A 16728-nucleotide genomic window follows, 5' to 3' on the forward strand; every position below is an offset into this window, starting at 1 on the left:
TCGAGACTGAACAGGAGCTGTCTCGTGTGACTCTTTAACAAATTTGTGGAGTAAATGTTTGGCACTGAGCACTCACCTGACACAATTAATTTTACTGCTGACCTTTAAATCTGACACTGTGTACATTGCAGCTAAATAATTGCTTAATTGTTTCTTCCCCACTTCAGTTAAAATCAGTAAGAGCAGGCGAGTTCCGTTCAATAGTTATTTTTTATGATAATTCAAAACAATCTCTTGCATGCTTCAAATAAGATCAATGACAGCACATAAAGTCTTCATAATCCATGGTTTATATTATTCCTTGCAGTGTTAGCTATTTTGTTTTAGTTTTCTTACCAAAATCAATAGGATCAACTGAGGCCATCCCAGATCTTAAGTTAAATTACACATGATGATAACCAAATCTATCTGTAGTAGTCTTCTGTCAAGATCCTCAACTTTGGCTTCTTGATGCTATGTATGTTCCATTCATCCCATTTTTACTGCGGACTTTGTGATTTTGAGTAATTCTGATTTAGCCTCAACTCCAGAATCTCTTGGCATAGAAACCCAGCCTCCGCTCAAGCATCCAAACTCTATTGCTTTAAGTTCCAAAATGCACCGTGAGTGTCAGAATGACAGAATAAATCTTTGATCTCTCAGCTAATAATGCAATGCTCATGAGTTATCATATCTTACCATCCTTCAAGCTGCCAACTATTCACTAGTTAGCAGGGTGAATTGAACAACAGTGGCTGTGTGTAACAGATAACTGTCTCACTTTTACAAGCCACTTTTTTAAAACTCATTGAGGTGAGCCTGCTGATACCAGTAGTATGCAGATGGTCTTGTTACTTGGTTATGTCACTATATACTTTTTCGCAGGTGTGGCTGGGTAATTTTTTTGTGCCACTTCCTGTGGCAAGCAGAGGGCATCATTGAGGTTGTCCTTCTTCCCGTGTTCATTTGTAGTCAATAGGACAAAACAGTTTCCCCCTCCTTCCCACAAGTAGCAGTGAAAATCTGAAATATTCTCCCCACAGAAAGCTGTTGAGGCTAGGTCAATTGAAAATTTCAAGACTAGATTTTTGTTAGGCGAGGGTAGTTAAAGGTTACACAACCAAGGTGGATAGATAGAGTTAAGATACAGATCAGCATGATCCAACTGAATGGTGGAATAGGCTCGAGGGGCTGAATGGCCTCCTCCTGTGCCTGTGTTCCTCCTGTCAAATTACATGCAGTTGGCCCTGTCACATTGCTTTGTTCCTGCAAGAGCAGAATATACATGCCATGAATAGGTTGGCTTGGTAGTCTGCATTAGGCTTATTTTATTTATCTACAACATCTATTTGGTTTCAAAGATTTAGTAAGACACAAAAAAATTTTTGAACAATAGCCTCAGCAACACAATAGTTACTTACGTTGAAAAGTTAACTGTGTCTTAATCTTTGATACCCAGTATGGTTCGCTTCCAAAAAGTATTGCACATAGATAGAAGCAATTAATTAAAATTTGCACACTAACCAGTAAAAAGCTCCAATCCATATTTAACACTAATGACACTTTAAGTTGGGTGTATTTATCACCACCTCTCCCCATCCCCAAATTTTTCTCCTGGCCATGTAAGAACAAAAGAAATTGACAAGCTGGTCAATTGAAAAGACTAGCTGGTCCATCAAACCTGCCCCACACCATGATGACTGGAGCATCATGACTAAACTTCTCCTACCCTCTTCTCTGATTCCACAGTCATATAATCTGGAAATGCAAAAAAAAAGAAAAATCCAGGGCCAATAAGAAAAAACTACAAAAAGATACTTGTCCAACCCCATCAGGCAATTGAAACCAGTTGAAGAGATCACATGGACCAAGTGTTATCCATAAAGACATTTACCTTCTCTGTGATGCAATCTCTGACCCAGTCAGGAACCGTTGCAGCTCCTTCTTGGAGGCATACAGAGAGTCAGCACCCACCACACCAGTTGGCAATGTATTCCAGAGACCCACTGCTCTCTGGGAAAAGAAGGACAGCCTAACATCCAGTCAATTCCTACTCTTACACAGTTTAGACTCATGTACCCCCTGGTCCACCGCAGTCTGTTCAACTGGAATAATCCATCAATAGAGACGCTATCCTGCCCTTGAGTTATTTTATAGACCTCTATCTGATCACCTCTAAATCTACACTGCTATAGAGTAAATGTACCAAAATCTTTGAACTTATATAATGGAAAAGGGGTAGACTAGCTGTTCCAGGAGCTTGCCTATCCTGCTCTGTGCCAGTATGCAATGAGTGGCCAACTCTCCTCCTTTTGGGGAGTTAAGTGGATCTTTGACAATGGGATCAAATTCTGTCTCATCACCCTATCACAGTGTGCATCGTTGCCTCAATGTGCCCTCCACCCTCACAAGTGCATCAATATTGGAATGATGAGCAAAACTATTTACATTTTGTTAATGATTTGGTCGTCCTGATTTGCTAAATTAGTTGAGTGATTGGGTTTGTTGGCTGGATAACTGGGCTGATTTGGTTGCGTGACTAAGTACTAAATTGGGTTGGATTGGATTTTTTTTTTTATTGCCTACCCTTAGTTTCCCTTGAGAAAATGATGGTGATGAGCCGTCTTTTGATCTGTTGCAGTCCATGTGGTAAAGGTACATCCACAATGCTATTAAGTGGGGAGTTCAAGTATTTCGATCCAACAACGATACATGCCCGAATGTTGTGTCGCTTGGAGGGGAACCTGGAGGCGATGATGTTCCCACACCCCTTCTGCCTTTGTCCTTCTAGGTGGTAGAGGTAGCAGGTTTGGGAGTTGGTATTGATGAAACCTTGGAAAATTACTGTAGTGCATCCTCTAAAAATACACACTGCAGAAACAGTAGATAGCATTGGATTGAGTTGATTGCTTTAATAGATAACTGGTGAAGGGTGGGTTGGCTCATAGAATGAGCTGAATGGGCTGATATGTTGGCAAGCTTACTGAGTTTAGTCAACTGGCAAGTTAAGATAAGTTGGGTTGGTTAAGTGGGTTTGGTTATTTGCAGGCTGACCGCTTTGGTTGAATTGAATTGGCAAAGCTTTATTATCATTGGTAACGTCTATTGGACTCATAGAGTGCGGATTAAAAGCTGAGTGTGGAGATTTGAGTTTGGTGAATGGCGAGTTCGATGAAGGGGGTGGAGGTACTCCATTTTTCGATTTACCTTTTTTTTGTACTCTTTTAACCCTCCAGTATTTGGTTCTTGCTTCAGTGCAATGGAAGGAGCAGTTTGGTGAGTACCTGGTAAGTTATTCTACTTATGATAAATGGTCTGTAAAGTTAAGGTATGGCAGGGCAGCTCGGCCGAGTGGAATGTACAGCCTGTGGCATGTGGGAAGTAATGGATGTACCATGTGTCCTAGATGAACACATCTGCAGGAAGTGTCACCGGCTGCAAAAGTTTGAGCTCCAGGTTTCGGAACTCGAGCAGCAGCTGGAGTCACTGTTGTGCATCCACAAGGCAGAGGACTACATGGATAGCACGTTTAGGGAGGTGGTCACATCACAGGTTAGGAGCATGCAGGCAGATAGAGATAGACAGGCAGTCTAAGAGAGCCAGGCAGGTAGTGCAGGAGTCCCCTGATGTGATCTCACTCGCTAATCGGTTTTCCATTTTGGATACTGGTGAGGGTGATGGTTCCTCAGAGGAGTGCAGTCACAGCCAAGTTTGTGGCATCACAGGTGGCTCAGCTGCACAGGAGGGAAGGAAGAGAAGTGGAAGAGTGGTAGTGATGGGGGATTCATTAGTTAGGGGAACAGACAGGCATTTCTGCAGCACTAAATGTGAGTCCAGGGTGGTGTGTTGCCTCCCTGGTGCCAGGGTCAGGGGTGTTACGGGGAGGCTGCAGGACATTCTTCTGGGGGAGGGTGAACAGCCAGAGGTCGTGGTCCACATTGGCACCAATGATATAGGTAAGGAGGGAGATGAGGTCCTGAAAGAAGATTTTAGGGAGCTAGGAAGGAGATTAAAAAGCAGGACTTCAAATGCAGTAATCTCAGAATTACTCCCAGCCCCAGGTGCAAGTGAGCATAGGAATAGAAGAATTGAGCGATTGAACACGTGGCTGGAGAACTGGTGTAGGAGGGAGGGCATCAGATTTCTAAGACATTGGGACCGGGTCCGGGGCAGGAGGGATCTGTACAAGATGGACGGGTTGCATCTTAGCAGGACTGGGACAAATATCCTCGCAGTGCTTGTGCTGTTGGGAAGGGTTTAAACTAAATTGTCAGTAGGATGGGTACCTGAGAGGGAGCTCAGATTGGAGGGGAGCAAAACTGGTAACTTGTCTGGGGTGTCAGAACCAGGAGCAAGTATTAGAGAGAAATACCAAGGTGCACAGAATACAGGGGGAGATAGATAGCACGAGAGTAGGGAATAGTACGTTATTAGGTGGGGTCAGAGCAAGGGATAAATTAATAAAGTCAAAATTAGGGTTAATGTGCATGTATGTGAATGCATAGAGTGTGATTAATAAGACTGGTGAGGTACAGGCGGAGATTGCAATGTGGAAATATGATGTTGTGGCTATAACAGAGACCTGGTTCAAAGAAGGGCAGGACTAGGTGTTAAGTATTCCTGGATACAAGGTGTTCAGGAAAGATAGAGAACGGAAATAAGGGGGAGGGATGGCAGTATTGATTAAGGAGAGCATTGCATTGCTGGAGAAAAAAGGATGTCCCAGAGGGGTCGAGGACAGAATCAATTTGGCTAGAGCTAAGGAACAAAAAAAGTGCAGTTACATTGCTCGGTGTTGTCTGTAGGGCAGCAGCTATTAGGAAGGACGTGGAGGAACAAATTTGCAAGGAAATTACAGAGAGTTGCAAAAATTATAGGGTAGTTTTAATGGGGCACTTTGATTATCCAAATATAGCCTGGGATAATAGTAGTGTAAAGGTCAGTGAAGGGCAAGAGTTCCTGGGGTGTGTTCAGGAAAATTTTCCATAACAGTATGTTTCTAGTCCAACAAGAAAGGAGGCAGTACTAGACCTGGTTCTTGGGAATGAGGTGGGCCAAGTAGATCAAGTATCAGTAGGAGAGCATTTAGGGGATAGTGATCATTGTATCATTAGGTTTAGGCTGACAATGAAAAGTTAGACACGAGAGGGGTTTAAAATTGGTAAAGAGAAAGTATTAGATAGACTGTCTGAACTTAAAGTAGATAAAGCACCAGGGCTGGATGAGATGCGTCCAAGGACACTGAGGGTAGTGAGGGTGGAAATTGCAGAGGCACTAGCCATAATTTTTCAATCTTCCTTAGACTCAGGGGTGGTGCCAGAGGACTGGAAAATTGCAAACGTTATACCCTTGTTCAAAAAAGGCTGTAAAGATAAGCCCAGCAACTACAGACCAGTCAGTTTAACTTTGGTGGTGGGAAAACTTCTAGAAAAAATAATTAGGGACAAAATCAATAGTCACATGGACAAATGCGAGTTAATTAAGGAAAGGCAGCATGGATTCCATAGGGAAAAATCATGTTTAACTAACTTGCTGGAGTTTTTTGAGGCGGTGACAAAGAGAGTTGATGAGGGCAATGCTGTGGATGTGGTGTACATGAACTTTCAAAGGGCATTTGATACAGTGCCGCACAACAGACTTGTGAGCAAACTTGTAACTCATGGTATAAAAGGGACAGTAGCAACATGGATACGAAATTGGCTAAGTGACAGGAAACAAAGAGTAGAGGTTAATTAATGTTTTTCAGGCTGGAGGAAGGTTTGTAGTAGAGTTCCCCAGGGATCAGTGTTGGGACCCTTGCTTTTCCTGATATATAATAATGACCTGGACCTTGATGTACAGGGCACAATTTCAAAGTTTGCAGATGATACGAAACTTGGAAGCATTGTGAACTGTGAGGAGAATAGTGTAGAACTTCAAAAGGACATAGACAAGTTGGTGGAATGGGCGGACAGGTGGCAGATGAAGTTCAATGCAGAGAAATGTGAGGTGATTCATTTTGGTAGCAAGAACATGGAGAGAAAATATAGAATAAAGGGCACAATTTTAAAGGGGGTGCAGGAGCAGAGGGATCTGGGTGTATATGTGCATAAGTCATTGAGGGTGGCAGGACAGGTTGAGAGAGCGGTTAGTAAAACATACAGTATCCTGGACTTTATTAATAAGGGAATAGAGGACAAGAGCAAGGAAGTTATGTTGAACTTGTATAAGATACTAGTTCGGCCTCAGCTGGAGTATTGCGTCCAATTCTGGGCGCCGCACTTGAGGAAAAACCTGAGGGCATTGGAGAGAGTACAGAAGAGATTCACGAGAATGGTTCCAGGAATGAGGAATTTTGGTTATGAAGATAGATTGAAGAAGGTAGGACTGTTTTCCTTGGAAAAGAGAAGGCTGAGAGGTGATTTGATAGAGATATTCAATATCATGAGGGGTCTGGACAGAGTAGATAGAGAGAAACTGTTCCCACTCGTGAAAGGAGCACGAACGAGAGGGCACAGACTTACAGTATTCGGTAAGAGAAGCAAAAGTGACAATAGGAAAAACTTTTTCATGCAGCAAGTGGTTAAGGTCTGGAATGTGCTGCTTGAGAGTGTGGTGGAGGCAGGTTCAACTGAAGCATTCAAAAGGGAATTAGACAGTTATATGAAAAGGAAGAATGTGCAGGGTTACGGGGAGAAGGCAGGAGAGTGTGACTGTGGGAATTGCTCTTCCAGAGAGCCAGTGGGGGCACGATGGGCCGAATGCCTCCTTCTCTGTGATTCTGTGAATGGATTAGATAACTCGGTTGATTTGGTTAGATGATTAACTTTTTTGGGGAAAATGAGTATCCTACTTCCAATTGTACATGCTCTATACTGTTGAGTATTGTCATTAATATTCAATGCATTTGTTTGCAGGTACAAGCTCCTGTAAAAGGGCCAAATGGCCGCCCCAGGTTTGAAGAGATGGAGCATCAGTACACTACACTACCAAGGTAAGGCGAGCTGCACCAGTAACATTATCCTTCTGTTGTACAAAGCCACATGACATGACACAAAAAAAAAAGCACGAGGCGTGAAAAAGCCATTTGGTTCATCAGTACAAAAACAAAATACTGCAGATGTTGAAAATCTGAAATAAAAACAGAAAATGCTGTAAATACTCAGCAGGTCAGCTCCTCTGTGGAGAGAGGCAGAGTTAATAGGCAAGATTTTAACTTACTCAAAGCCCATTCACATATGCAGAGTTAAAATTGGGCCCAATGTTTCAGGTCCATGACCTTTTGACAGAACCGGAAAAAGTTAGAGATGTAATAAGTTTTTAGCAAGTACAGGTGCAGGGAAGAATAAAAGAGAATAAAAACAAAAGTGCTGGAAATACCCAGCAGGTCTGGCAGCATCTGTGGAGCGAGAAGCAGAGTTAATGTTTCAGGTCAGTGACCCTTCATCAGAACTGGCAAAGGTTAGAAATGTCATTGGTTTTAAGCAAATAAAGTGAGGGTGGAGCAAAAGATAGCACAAGGGAAGGTGTTGCTAGGACAGAGGGTCACAGGGAATATCTGACCAGAAGGTCATGGAGCAAAGGCAAAGGGTGTGTTAATTGTGTGGTGAACGACAAAGTGTTAGTGCAGAGAGGGTGTTAAATGATGGAATAATGAACAGCCCTGTTCAAAACCACAAACATGAAAAAAAAAGTGGGCAGGCGCATGGTAAAAAAAATGAATGATGAAACATACTTCTTCTTCTTCTTTGGCCTCCTTGTCTCGAGAGACAATGGGTAAGCGCCTGGAGGTGATCAGTGGTTTGTGCAACAGTGCCTGGAGTGGCTATAAAGGCCAATTCTAGAGTGACAGACTCTTCCACAGGTGCTGCAGATAAAATTGGTTGTCGGGGCTGTTACACAGTTGGTTCTCTCCATGTGCTTCTGTCTTTTTTCCTGCCAACTGCTAAGTCTCTTCGACTCGCCACGCTTTAGCCCCGCCTTTATGGTTGCCCGCCAGCTCTAGCGATTGCTGGCAACTGACTCCCACGACTTGTGATCAATGTCACAGGACTTCATGTCGCGTTTGCAGACGTCTTTAAAGTGGAGACATAGACGGCCGGTGGGTCTGATACCAGTGGCGAGCTCGCTGTACAATGTGTCCTTGGGGATCCTGCCATCTTCCATGCGGCTCACATGGCCAAGCCGTCTCAGGCGCCGCTGACTTACTAGAGTGTATATGCTGGGGATGTTGGCCGCCTCGAGGACTTCTGTGTTGGCAGTACGGTCCTGCCACCTGATGCCAAGGATTCTCCGGAGGCAGCGAAGATGGAATGAATTGAGACGTCGCTCTTGGCTGACGTACGTTGTCCAGGCCTCACTGCCGTAGAGCAAGGTACTGAGGACACAGGCTTGATACGCTTGCACTTTTGTGTTCTGTGTCAGTGTGCCATTTTCCCACACTCTCTTGGTCAGTCTGGACATAGCAGAGGAAGCCTTTCCCATACGCTTGTTTAATTCTGCATCGAGGTTACTGGTGATAGTTGAGCCTAGGTAGGTGAACTCTTGAACCACTTCCAGAGTGTGGTCGCCGATATTGATAGATGGGGCATTTCTGATGTCCTGTCCCATGATGTTCGTTTTCCTGAGACTGATGGTTAGGCCAAATTCATTGCAGGCAGCCGCAAACCTGTCGATGAATCTCTGCAGACACTCTTCAGTGTGAGATGTTAATGCAGCATCGTCAGCAAAGAGGAGTTTCCTGATGAGGACTTTCCATACTTTGGTCTTTGCTTTTAGACAGGCAAGGTTGAACAACCTGCCACCTGATCTTGTGTGGAGGAAAATTCCTTCTTCTGAGGACTTAAATGCATGTGAGAGCAGCAAGGAGAAGACGATCCCCAACAGTGTAGGTGTAATAACACAGCCCTGTTTCACGCTGCACAGGATTGGAAAGGGGTCTGATGAGGCGCCGCTATGCTGAATTGTGCCTTTCATATTGTCATGGAATGAGGTGATGATACTTAGTAGCTTTGGTGGGCATCCAATCTTTTCTAGTAGTCTGAAGAGACCACTTCTGCTGACGAGGTCAAACAAACTAAAATAAAAGAAAAATAAAAAATAAAGCTAAAAATAAAAAAGGGGGCCAGTCATGCTCAGAAATTATTGAACTCAACGTTCAGTCCGGTCGGCTGCAGTGTGCCTAATCGGTAAATGAGATGCTGTTCCTCGAGCTTGCGTTGATGTTCACTGGAACACTGCAGCAAGCCCAGGACAGAGATGTGGGCATGAGAGCAGGGGGCGTGGGTTGAAATGGCAAGCGACAGGAAGCTCGGGGTCATGTTTTCGACTGAGCGAAGGTGTTCCTCAAAGCGGTCACCCAATCTGTGTTTGGTCTTCCAATGTAGAGGGGACCGCATTGTGAGCAGCGAATACAGTATACTAAATTGAAAGACGTACAAGTAAATCATGGCTTCACCTGAAAGGAGTGTTTGGGGCCTTGGATTGTGAGGAGAGAGGAGGTAAAAGGGCAGGTATTACACCTCCTGTGATTGCATGGGAAGGTGCCTTGAGAAGGGGACGAGGTGTCAGGGGTAATGGACGTGTGGACCAGGGTGTCGCGAAGGGAACGATCCCTTCAGAATGCTGACAGGGGAGGGGAGGGGAAGATGTGTTTGGTGGTGGCATCACGCTGGAGGTGGCGGAAATGGCGGAAGATGATCCTCTGGATGTGGAGGCTGGTGGGGTGGAAAGTGAGGACAAGGGGAACCCTGTCACGGTTCTGGGAGGGAGAGGAAGGCGTGAGGGCAGAAGTGTGGGAAATGGGCCGGACACGGTTGAGGGCCCTGTCAACCACAATGGGGGGGAATCCTGGGGGGGGGGTTGGTGGTGTCGAGCGATTGAACATCCATAGTGAAGAGGAGGCGGTTGGGGCCAGGAAACTGGAAATTGTCAAAATGACATAGGGCGTCAGAAGAGTCACGGATGTAAGTGGGAAGAGACTGGACCAGGGGAGAAAAGATAGAGTCAAGATGGGAAGAAATATGTTCAGTGAGGCAGGTACAGAGCACAAGGGAAGTTCAGTGATGAGGTGGAAGGCAGGAGAGATTAAATGACAAAAGGGATGATGGTGCAAGGCATAATGAGATGGTAATGGACTGATTGACCTTTTCCATTATGACTCAATGGCTGGGATTTTATTGGCACTCCGCAAATCCCAACGTTGAGACCAAATGTGGGTCTCAAGCCTTCGAAGGGCCAGCATAAAAAAATTGATGTGCTGGGACCAGGCAGGCAGGCCCTCTGGCGTTTGGAGGGGCTATAGGGACAGCCATTGCCGCTGGGGGGCCCTGAAGCCTGCAGAAAGGAAGCCCCCCCCCCACCCGCACCACACGAGATGCCGCTGTGAGGCCACCTCAATGTAGCTGGACGTCTCCACACACTGGCAACGTGCTGGCCGAGTGGTAAAATGGCTGTCAGTAGCCCAGTTAATTATCTTAATTGATTGTCCGCCACCAATCAGCAGGCAACCAAGCTGCTGCCGTTCCATCACTGGGAATATCCCTAGCAGCGGGAACATGTCGGGCTTCCTTTCCGCCGATATTTTACCACTCCTTCCGCCTCTCAGCCTTTCTCCAAAGGGCTGGCAAAATTCCAGCCTATGACTCTATCAAGCCTATTAAAAGACAATGTACAATTCCACTTTAAATAGACTCTAGCCATCTCATTTAGTATCCTAAATAAGGGGATTGTTAAGAGTTCCTTTCTGTCCTCAAAAATAAATTAAACTGCTTTGCTAACTTTTCATCTGCATGATTCCTACTTGATCTATTGCTTTCTTTGGCATGATATTCCCAAGAGCCCTGTGGCCCAGGATCCATTATCTCTGTCTGTACCTATCCTGATCTCATCCTGTTTCTAACCAGTTATTCATCCAGCTGTTGGTTGATGCAGCATTAACTGCTCCTCCTGGGAATCTGCACTCTGAGATTAACTAATTCCTTCAGATCGCCAGGCTTGACCGAAGCTTGGATACATTGCACCACTGCTTTCAGTAACCTCTGCGCTACTATCCCAGTACAATGTGCAGTCTGATCTTCTGGTCATCACAACTGACCAGAGGAACCTATTTTAACTAATCAGCTTTTGTCACAGCTGAGAGGTTTATCATGTAAATTACAGGGCATTGTATTTTTGGATAAGTATTTAGCAAGGTTTATTCTCTATTACAAACACCATATAATTTATATTAGTATAATTATGTTGTTCCATGTGATCTTCTGGAGTGGTTTAGATCATCTGAGGTGTTTGGAAAGGAATTTGAGAGAATTTTCCCCATTATTGGGTATCAGACATGGCTCAGTTGGTAGCACTGTTGCAGGTTCAAGTCCCATTCCAGAGACCTGAGCACAAAATCTAGCCTCACACACACAGTGCAGAACTGAGGAAGTGCTGCATTGTTAGAGGTGCCATCTGCCCACTCAGGTAGAAATGAAAGATCCCGTGGCACTATTTCGAATAAGTGCAGGGGAGTTCTCCCCAGTGTCCTGGCCAATCAAGCAACATCACTGAAACAGATTATCTTCTCATTATTCTATTGTTGTTTGTGGGAGCTTGTTATGTGCAAATTGACTGCTGTGTTTCCTACAACAGTAACTACACTTCAAAGGTACTTCACTGGCTGTACAACATTTTGGGATGTCCTGAGATTGTGAAAGGTGCTATAGAAATGCAAGTCTTTCTTTGTTTCCTTCTTTCTACTCTTTCTTTCTCACACACATGTGAAATTCTGAGCAGCTGAACCTGTAAACAGGCCAGTGTTGCACCATTGAAACCCAACACAATGAAAACATTCCAAGTAGCATTAAAGGGAAATTAAATGGCCTTTTGAGGACTCCAATAGCAAATCAATTCAGGCAGTGATCTTAAAAATAATTAAATCCTTTAGTTTATTTCTGTTTTGTAACATTCCAAGGAAATAGAGATCTGAATGCTGCAAACACATTAGAATCTTGTTCTTTCTGCTTTTGGAACTGGGTTTGAATCTGTTCCAAACTGGTTAGTCAGCAAGTCATTTCTCCTTGACAGCTGTTTAGCCTCCCAAGGGTTTGGGCAGCATTAACTTGAGTTCCTCGGTGCATAGCCTCAAATAGCCCATAATTTGGCACTAATTAGGCAGCTTCCTTCAGAGAAGCTGTAAGACTTGCCTGATGTGAGAATATCAAAGTGACACAATATAGAACATGATCCTGAGGGTTGCGGCAAAGGTGCAGGGATAGTGTAGAAGGAGTTATGAATTTTGCATAGCCTGTATATATCTGTCCAGGGATTGCATCAAGTTGTCATAGACTACAAGGAAGAATGTGTTCTACTGCCCTGCCTGGCAGCCCTCACCTTGACAAGGACAAAAACAAACACACACATACACACATAAACTTGTTCCAGCAAATATTATACAACAAGAAATATGTGTTTATTTAGTATTTTGCAAAGGAAGTTCTGTGTTCGGTGAGTTAAGGACCCAGGTTTGAAAGTTAGCGCTTGATCCAAGTTTCACTGTATGGCTTTGTTGCATTGAGTAAATCTCAAAACAACAGAAGTATTTTCTAACACAGTTGGCTGGATTTTACAGACCCCCGACATCGGGTTTGGTAGCAGGGGGCACCGTAAAATGCCTCCAGGAGAGGGCCACCATGCACCCCAAAACCTGGAGGGCCCGGCCCGATATTGCCGGTGGCGACGAGGCCTCATGGCGACACCTCCCCCACCCCCCCCCCCTCCGCCAGTCAGTGACGGGACCTCCACTTGCATATTTAAATAAATTAAAAGTAATGAATTAATTATACTTACACCGCCGCCTTCCGTACCGCTGCGATCTTCTTGCCGCTGGCCGGCTCGCCGCACCTTCGGATCCGCATCCAGGTAAACGAGATGGAACACTTGTGAGGAGGGGGGAGGAGATACATTTCTCAGTGCGGTTGGGGGGGGGGGAATAGGGTCAAAGTAACATCATTAGTGTAGGTGCTGGTGGGAAGGGTTTGAGGTTAAAGTTTATGCACTTTGTGGGGGGGTAAGGTGAGGTGGACAAGGTAAGTGTTTTGTGGGGAGGGGAGAGCACAAGTAATTAATTTTATGGTCATGGAGGGGGCAAAATAAATGTGTTTAATTTTTTAAATTCATTGTTTCTTTAAATATTTAAATTTAAAGGTAGGGCTCAAAGCCCTTTAAAAATTGCGTCATGTCTGCACACAGACAGCTGATGCCATTGCTGGGGACAGAGCGCCCATCCCTTGCGCGTGATCGAAGGGGTGTGGGGTGGGGGTAGGGTCAGGGGCAGCCCACCCCGGCTAGCTACACGAGCCAGTGCGCTTAGGATGGTGTTGGCTCCACGGCGTGCATTGTTTTCGGTTGCCTGCCGCCGAAATCGGGAAATTATAATATTCAGCCCAATATGTATTATTGGGACATTGTGTGCCATTGTACATTGGACCTAGGACTTTTACATGAGTGTCAACATGATCTATGTCCTAGTCCCCTCCAAATGACTTGAGTGGGTAACTGCATCAGGCCACCCAGACCCCAGGAACATGCAGGATATACTGAGGTAATCCAAGGTCCTTGGGTGGTCACTACACTTGCTCCAATGTCCCAGAGTTATGCAGCGGGGTGCAGCGAGCCCGGCTCCTGAATGTTATCCAGTGGCCTCTGATGGAAGTGTGTATGCATGGATGACTGGTAAGAAACAAATTGGACATAGCTGTGATAGCATAGCCACATTTGACATGTCAGTATTCCACTCTCCTCTCCTCTCTTCTAATTTTTTTAAAATCTTTCCTCATAATCCTTTCTTTCCACCAGACTCCCTCCACCTGCCAAAAACAAGCTAAATGAACTGATGCTTGTGGCTTTTCAGTCACTTGCCCATGTAGGCATTGGTGGTGTTTGGAACATAGGAACAGGAGGAGGCCATTCAGCCCCTTGAGCCTTATTGTTAACATTTTCTTTAGCGGTAGCATAGGGTCAACTAATAAATAAAGGAATGGCAGGGTTGCTTCGACCTCGAGAGTATACCTCCTGTGCTGTGTGGGAGCTCCAGGATACTTCCTGTATCCTGGATAACCTTTCATGCAGAATGTGTCGTCAATTGAAGCAGCTTGAGCTCTGGGTTTTTGGAACTTGAGTGGCATCTGGCGACACTGCGGTGCATTCGTGAGGATGAGAGCTACATGGATAGCATGTTTATGGATGTGGTCACCCCACAGCTTAAGAATATGCAGAGGGAGAGGGAATGGGTGATCACCAGGCAGTCAAAAAGTGTAGTCACATGTAGGCCAGACCAGGTAAGGACAGCAGACTTCCTTCCCTAAAGGATATTAATGAACGAGATTGTTCTTTATGACAATCACTGATAGTGTCATGACACCATTACTGAGACTAGCTTTCACTTGCAGTTTTTAAAAATTAATTAATTGAATTTAAATTTCACCAGTTGTCCTTGTGAGTTTTGAACCCATGTCCCCAGGTAATTAGTCTGGACCTCTGGATTATTAGTGCAGTGACATTTCCACTATGCCATCATATCCTCTGCTCAGTGGTAACCCCAGGATGTTGATAGTGGGGGATTCAGCAATGGTAATGCCATTGAATGTCATGGGGACATGGTTAGATTCTCTCTTGTTGGAAATCAGCATTGCCTGGCACTCCTGTGGCATGACTGTTATTTACCACTTATCAGCCAAACCTGAATGTTGTCCAGGTCTTGCTACTGATTCCTGGCATCAACCCCTGAATAGGCTAGCTCTGATTTTAAGGTTGTGCTCCTTTACTCTGGATGCCCCCGACCCACCAGAGGAAATAGTTCCTCTCTAACAACCCTGGAGCTTGGAAAACACAGCATGTCAGTCAGCTCTTTCTACTGGAGGCTGTAACATCTTGACCGACCCTGATCATGATCTTCCCCCTGCCCACCCACTCTTCAGCAGGGGTCATTGGACTGAGGTCAGGAACATCCCCTCTGGCTCCATACATGTGCTGTAGTGAAATCTGGGATTTTCCTCAACCGCAAGGCTCAGTACCGCACCACTTACTGCACTAATCCAACAAGGTAACTGTCTAATTGCAGCAAGTAAGTTGTTTTGTAGGATTAGATACAAAGAAAGAAAGAGAGGCTTGTATTTATACAGTACCTTTCATGACCTCAAGATGTCTCAAAGCACTTTCCAGCCAATTAAATACGTTTTGAAGTGTAGTCACTGTTGTAATGTAGGAAACTTGGCAGCCAATTTACACACAGCAAGGTCCCACAAACAGCAGCGTAATGATGACTTGGTAACCTGTTTTAGTTTAGTTTAGTTTAGAGATACAGTACTGAAACAGGCCCTTCGGCCCACCGAGTCTGTGCCGACCATCAACCACCCATTTTATAGTAATCCTACACTAATCCCATATTCCTACCACATCCCCACCTGTCCCTATATTTCCCTACCACCTACCTATACTAGGGGCAATTTATAATGGCCAATTAACCTATCAACCTGCAAGTCTTTGGCATGTGGGAGGAAACCGGAGCACCCGGAGGAAACCCACGCAGACACAGGGAGAACTTGCAAACTCCACACAGGCAGTGCCCAGAATTGAACCCGGGTCGCTGGAGCTGTGAGGCTGCGGTGCTAACCACTGCGCCACTGTACCGCCCTAGGAGTTGGTTGAGGGATAAATAGTGGTTCAGGAAACTGGGGAGAACGTCTGTGCTCTCCTTTGAAATAGTGCCATGGGATCTTTCGCATCCACCTGAGAGAGAAGACAGGGCCTCAGTTTAGTGTCGCATTTGAAAGACAGCACCTCCACCATTGCCGCACTTCCTCAGTACTGCACTGGAAGTGTCAGCCTAGATTTACTGCTCTGGAATGGGACTGGAACATACAACCTTATGACTCAGAGATGATGTAGGAAACAAGTTCAGAGCATACCTTGTTGTTGGAATTCCTTTTGTAGGCACCAGTGGTGCAACAACTTGCAGGTCATGTCATAGCATTCACCAGTGGTGATTTTGAGCTTTGTGTCCCGAACCGCTGTTGAATGGTAGTGCGAGGTGAGTGCAAGTGATACTGCAAAAGTTGCTGATGGTACATCTCCAGGAACTGACCAAGGCTGGAGAGGATTCCTGTTATTGTCATTCTCAAGTCGTCCAGCCAACAAAATTAACAACTAGTTGTCCATTTTCCCGGCAAGGTTGAGGGATAGCCCCACATGACCATTTTAAGGGAGCTACCTATTGTGTCCCTGAGTTATTGAAGGGCAGGGAGGAACTAATCTGTCACACTGCGCTCTCACAAACCCAAGAAAACAGATGTTTCAGAACTGGGTAGGTTTACGAAAGAAAGTCAGAGGGCTCTAAGCAGGGGAAGGAAGTGTGCGTGTTTTCCATGGGGTTACTGAGCTTAGGGGATTTGTGGAAAAATAATGTTAAGCTGTGTTACTGTGGAATTCTTATCTCAGGAAATTGTGGCTGAACTTTAAAGACTGAAGACAAAATCTTATCTTAAAAAGAACATATGCTTTAATTCGCTGTTGGTGGTAGAATCAATGATATTAAGGGTTCAATCACCAAAAACCCCTCAAAGAAAATTATGATTTTTTTAATGTTTAAAAACAAAAGAAACACATGTGTTGGCTTGCCAGGGACAGTGCTTCCATGTTAGTGAGCAGTGAAGTCTGCAGCTGCACATGTTCTCACTATTGCTGACACATTTAGTTCCCTGGCAGAGATAAAAGAAAGAATATGCATTTATC

The 16728-nt window shown here is 44.9% G+C and overlaps 1 protein-coding gene across 4 annotated transcripts in view; it reads left to right on the forward strand.

Annotated features, from left to right (window-relative positions):
• The window catches only part of LOC137372300 (partitioning defective 3 homolog B-like), a 1025472-nt gene that overhangs the window by 968890 nt on the left and 39854 nt on the right, over positions 1–16728 (forward strand). For all 4 annotated transcript variants that reach the window (XR_010975414.1, XM_068036099.1, XM_068036098.1 and 1 more), the window contains one exon: positions 6876–6952. Coding sequence is in view for 3 of the 4 variants with exons in the window: in XM_068036098.1 (XP_067892199.1) it covers positions 6876–6952 (77 nt within the window). In the remaining variant the exon portion in view is untranslated. The remainder of the gene's footprint in view (positions 1–6875; positions 6953–16728) is intronic.

This window comes from Heterodontus francisci, chromosome 7 (assembly GCF_036365525.1).
Source record: "Heterodontus francisci isolate sHetFra1 chromosome 7, sHetFra1.hap1, whole genome shotgun sequence".
Taxonomy (NCBI): Eukaryota; Metazoa; Chordata; class Chondrichthyes; order Heterodontiformes; family Heterodontidae; genus Heterodontus; species Heterodontus francisci.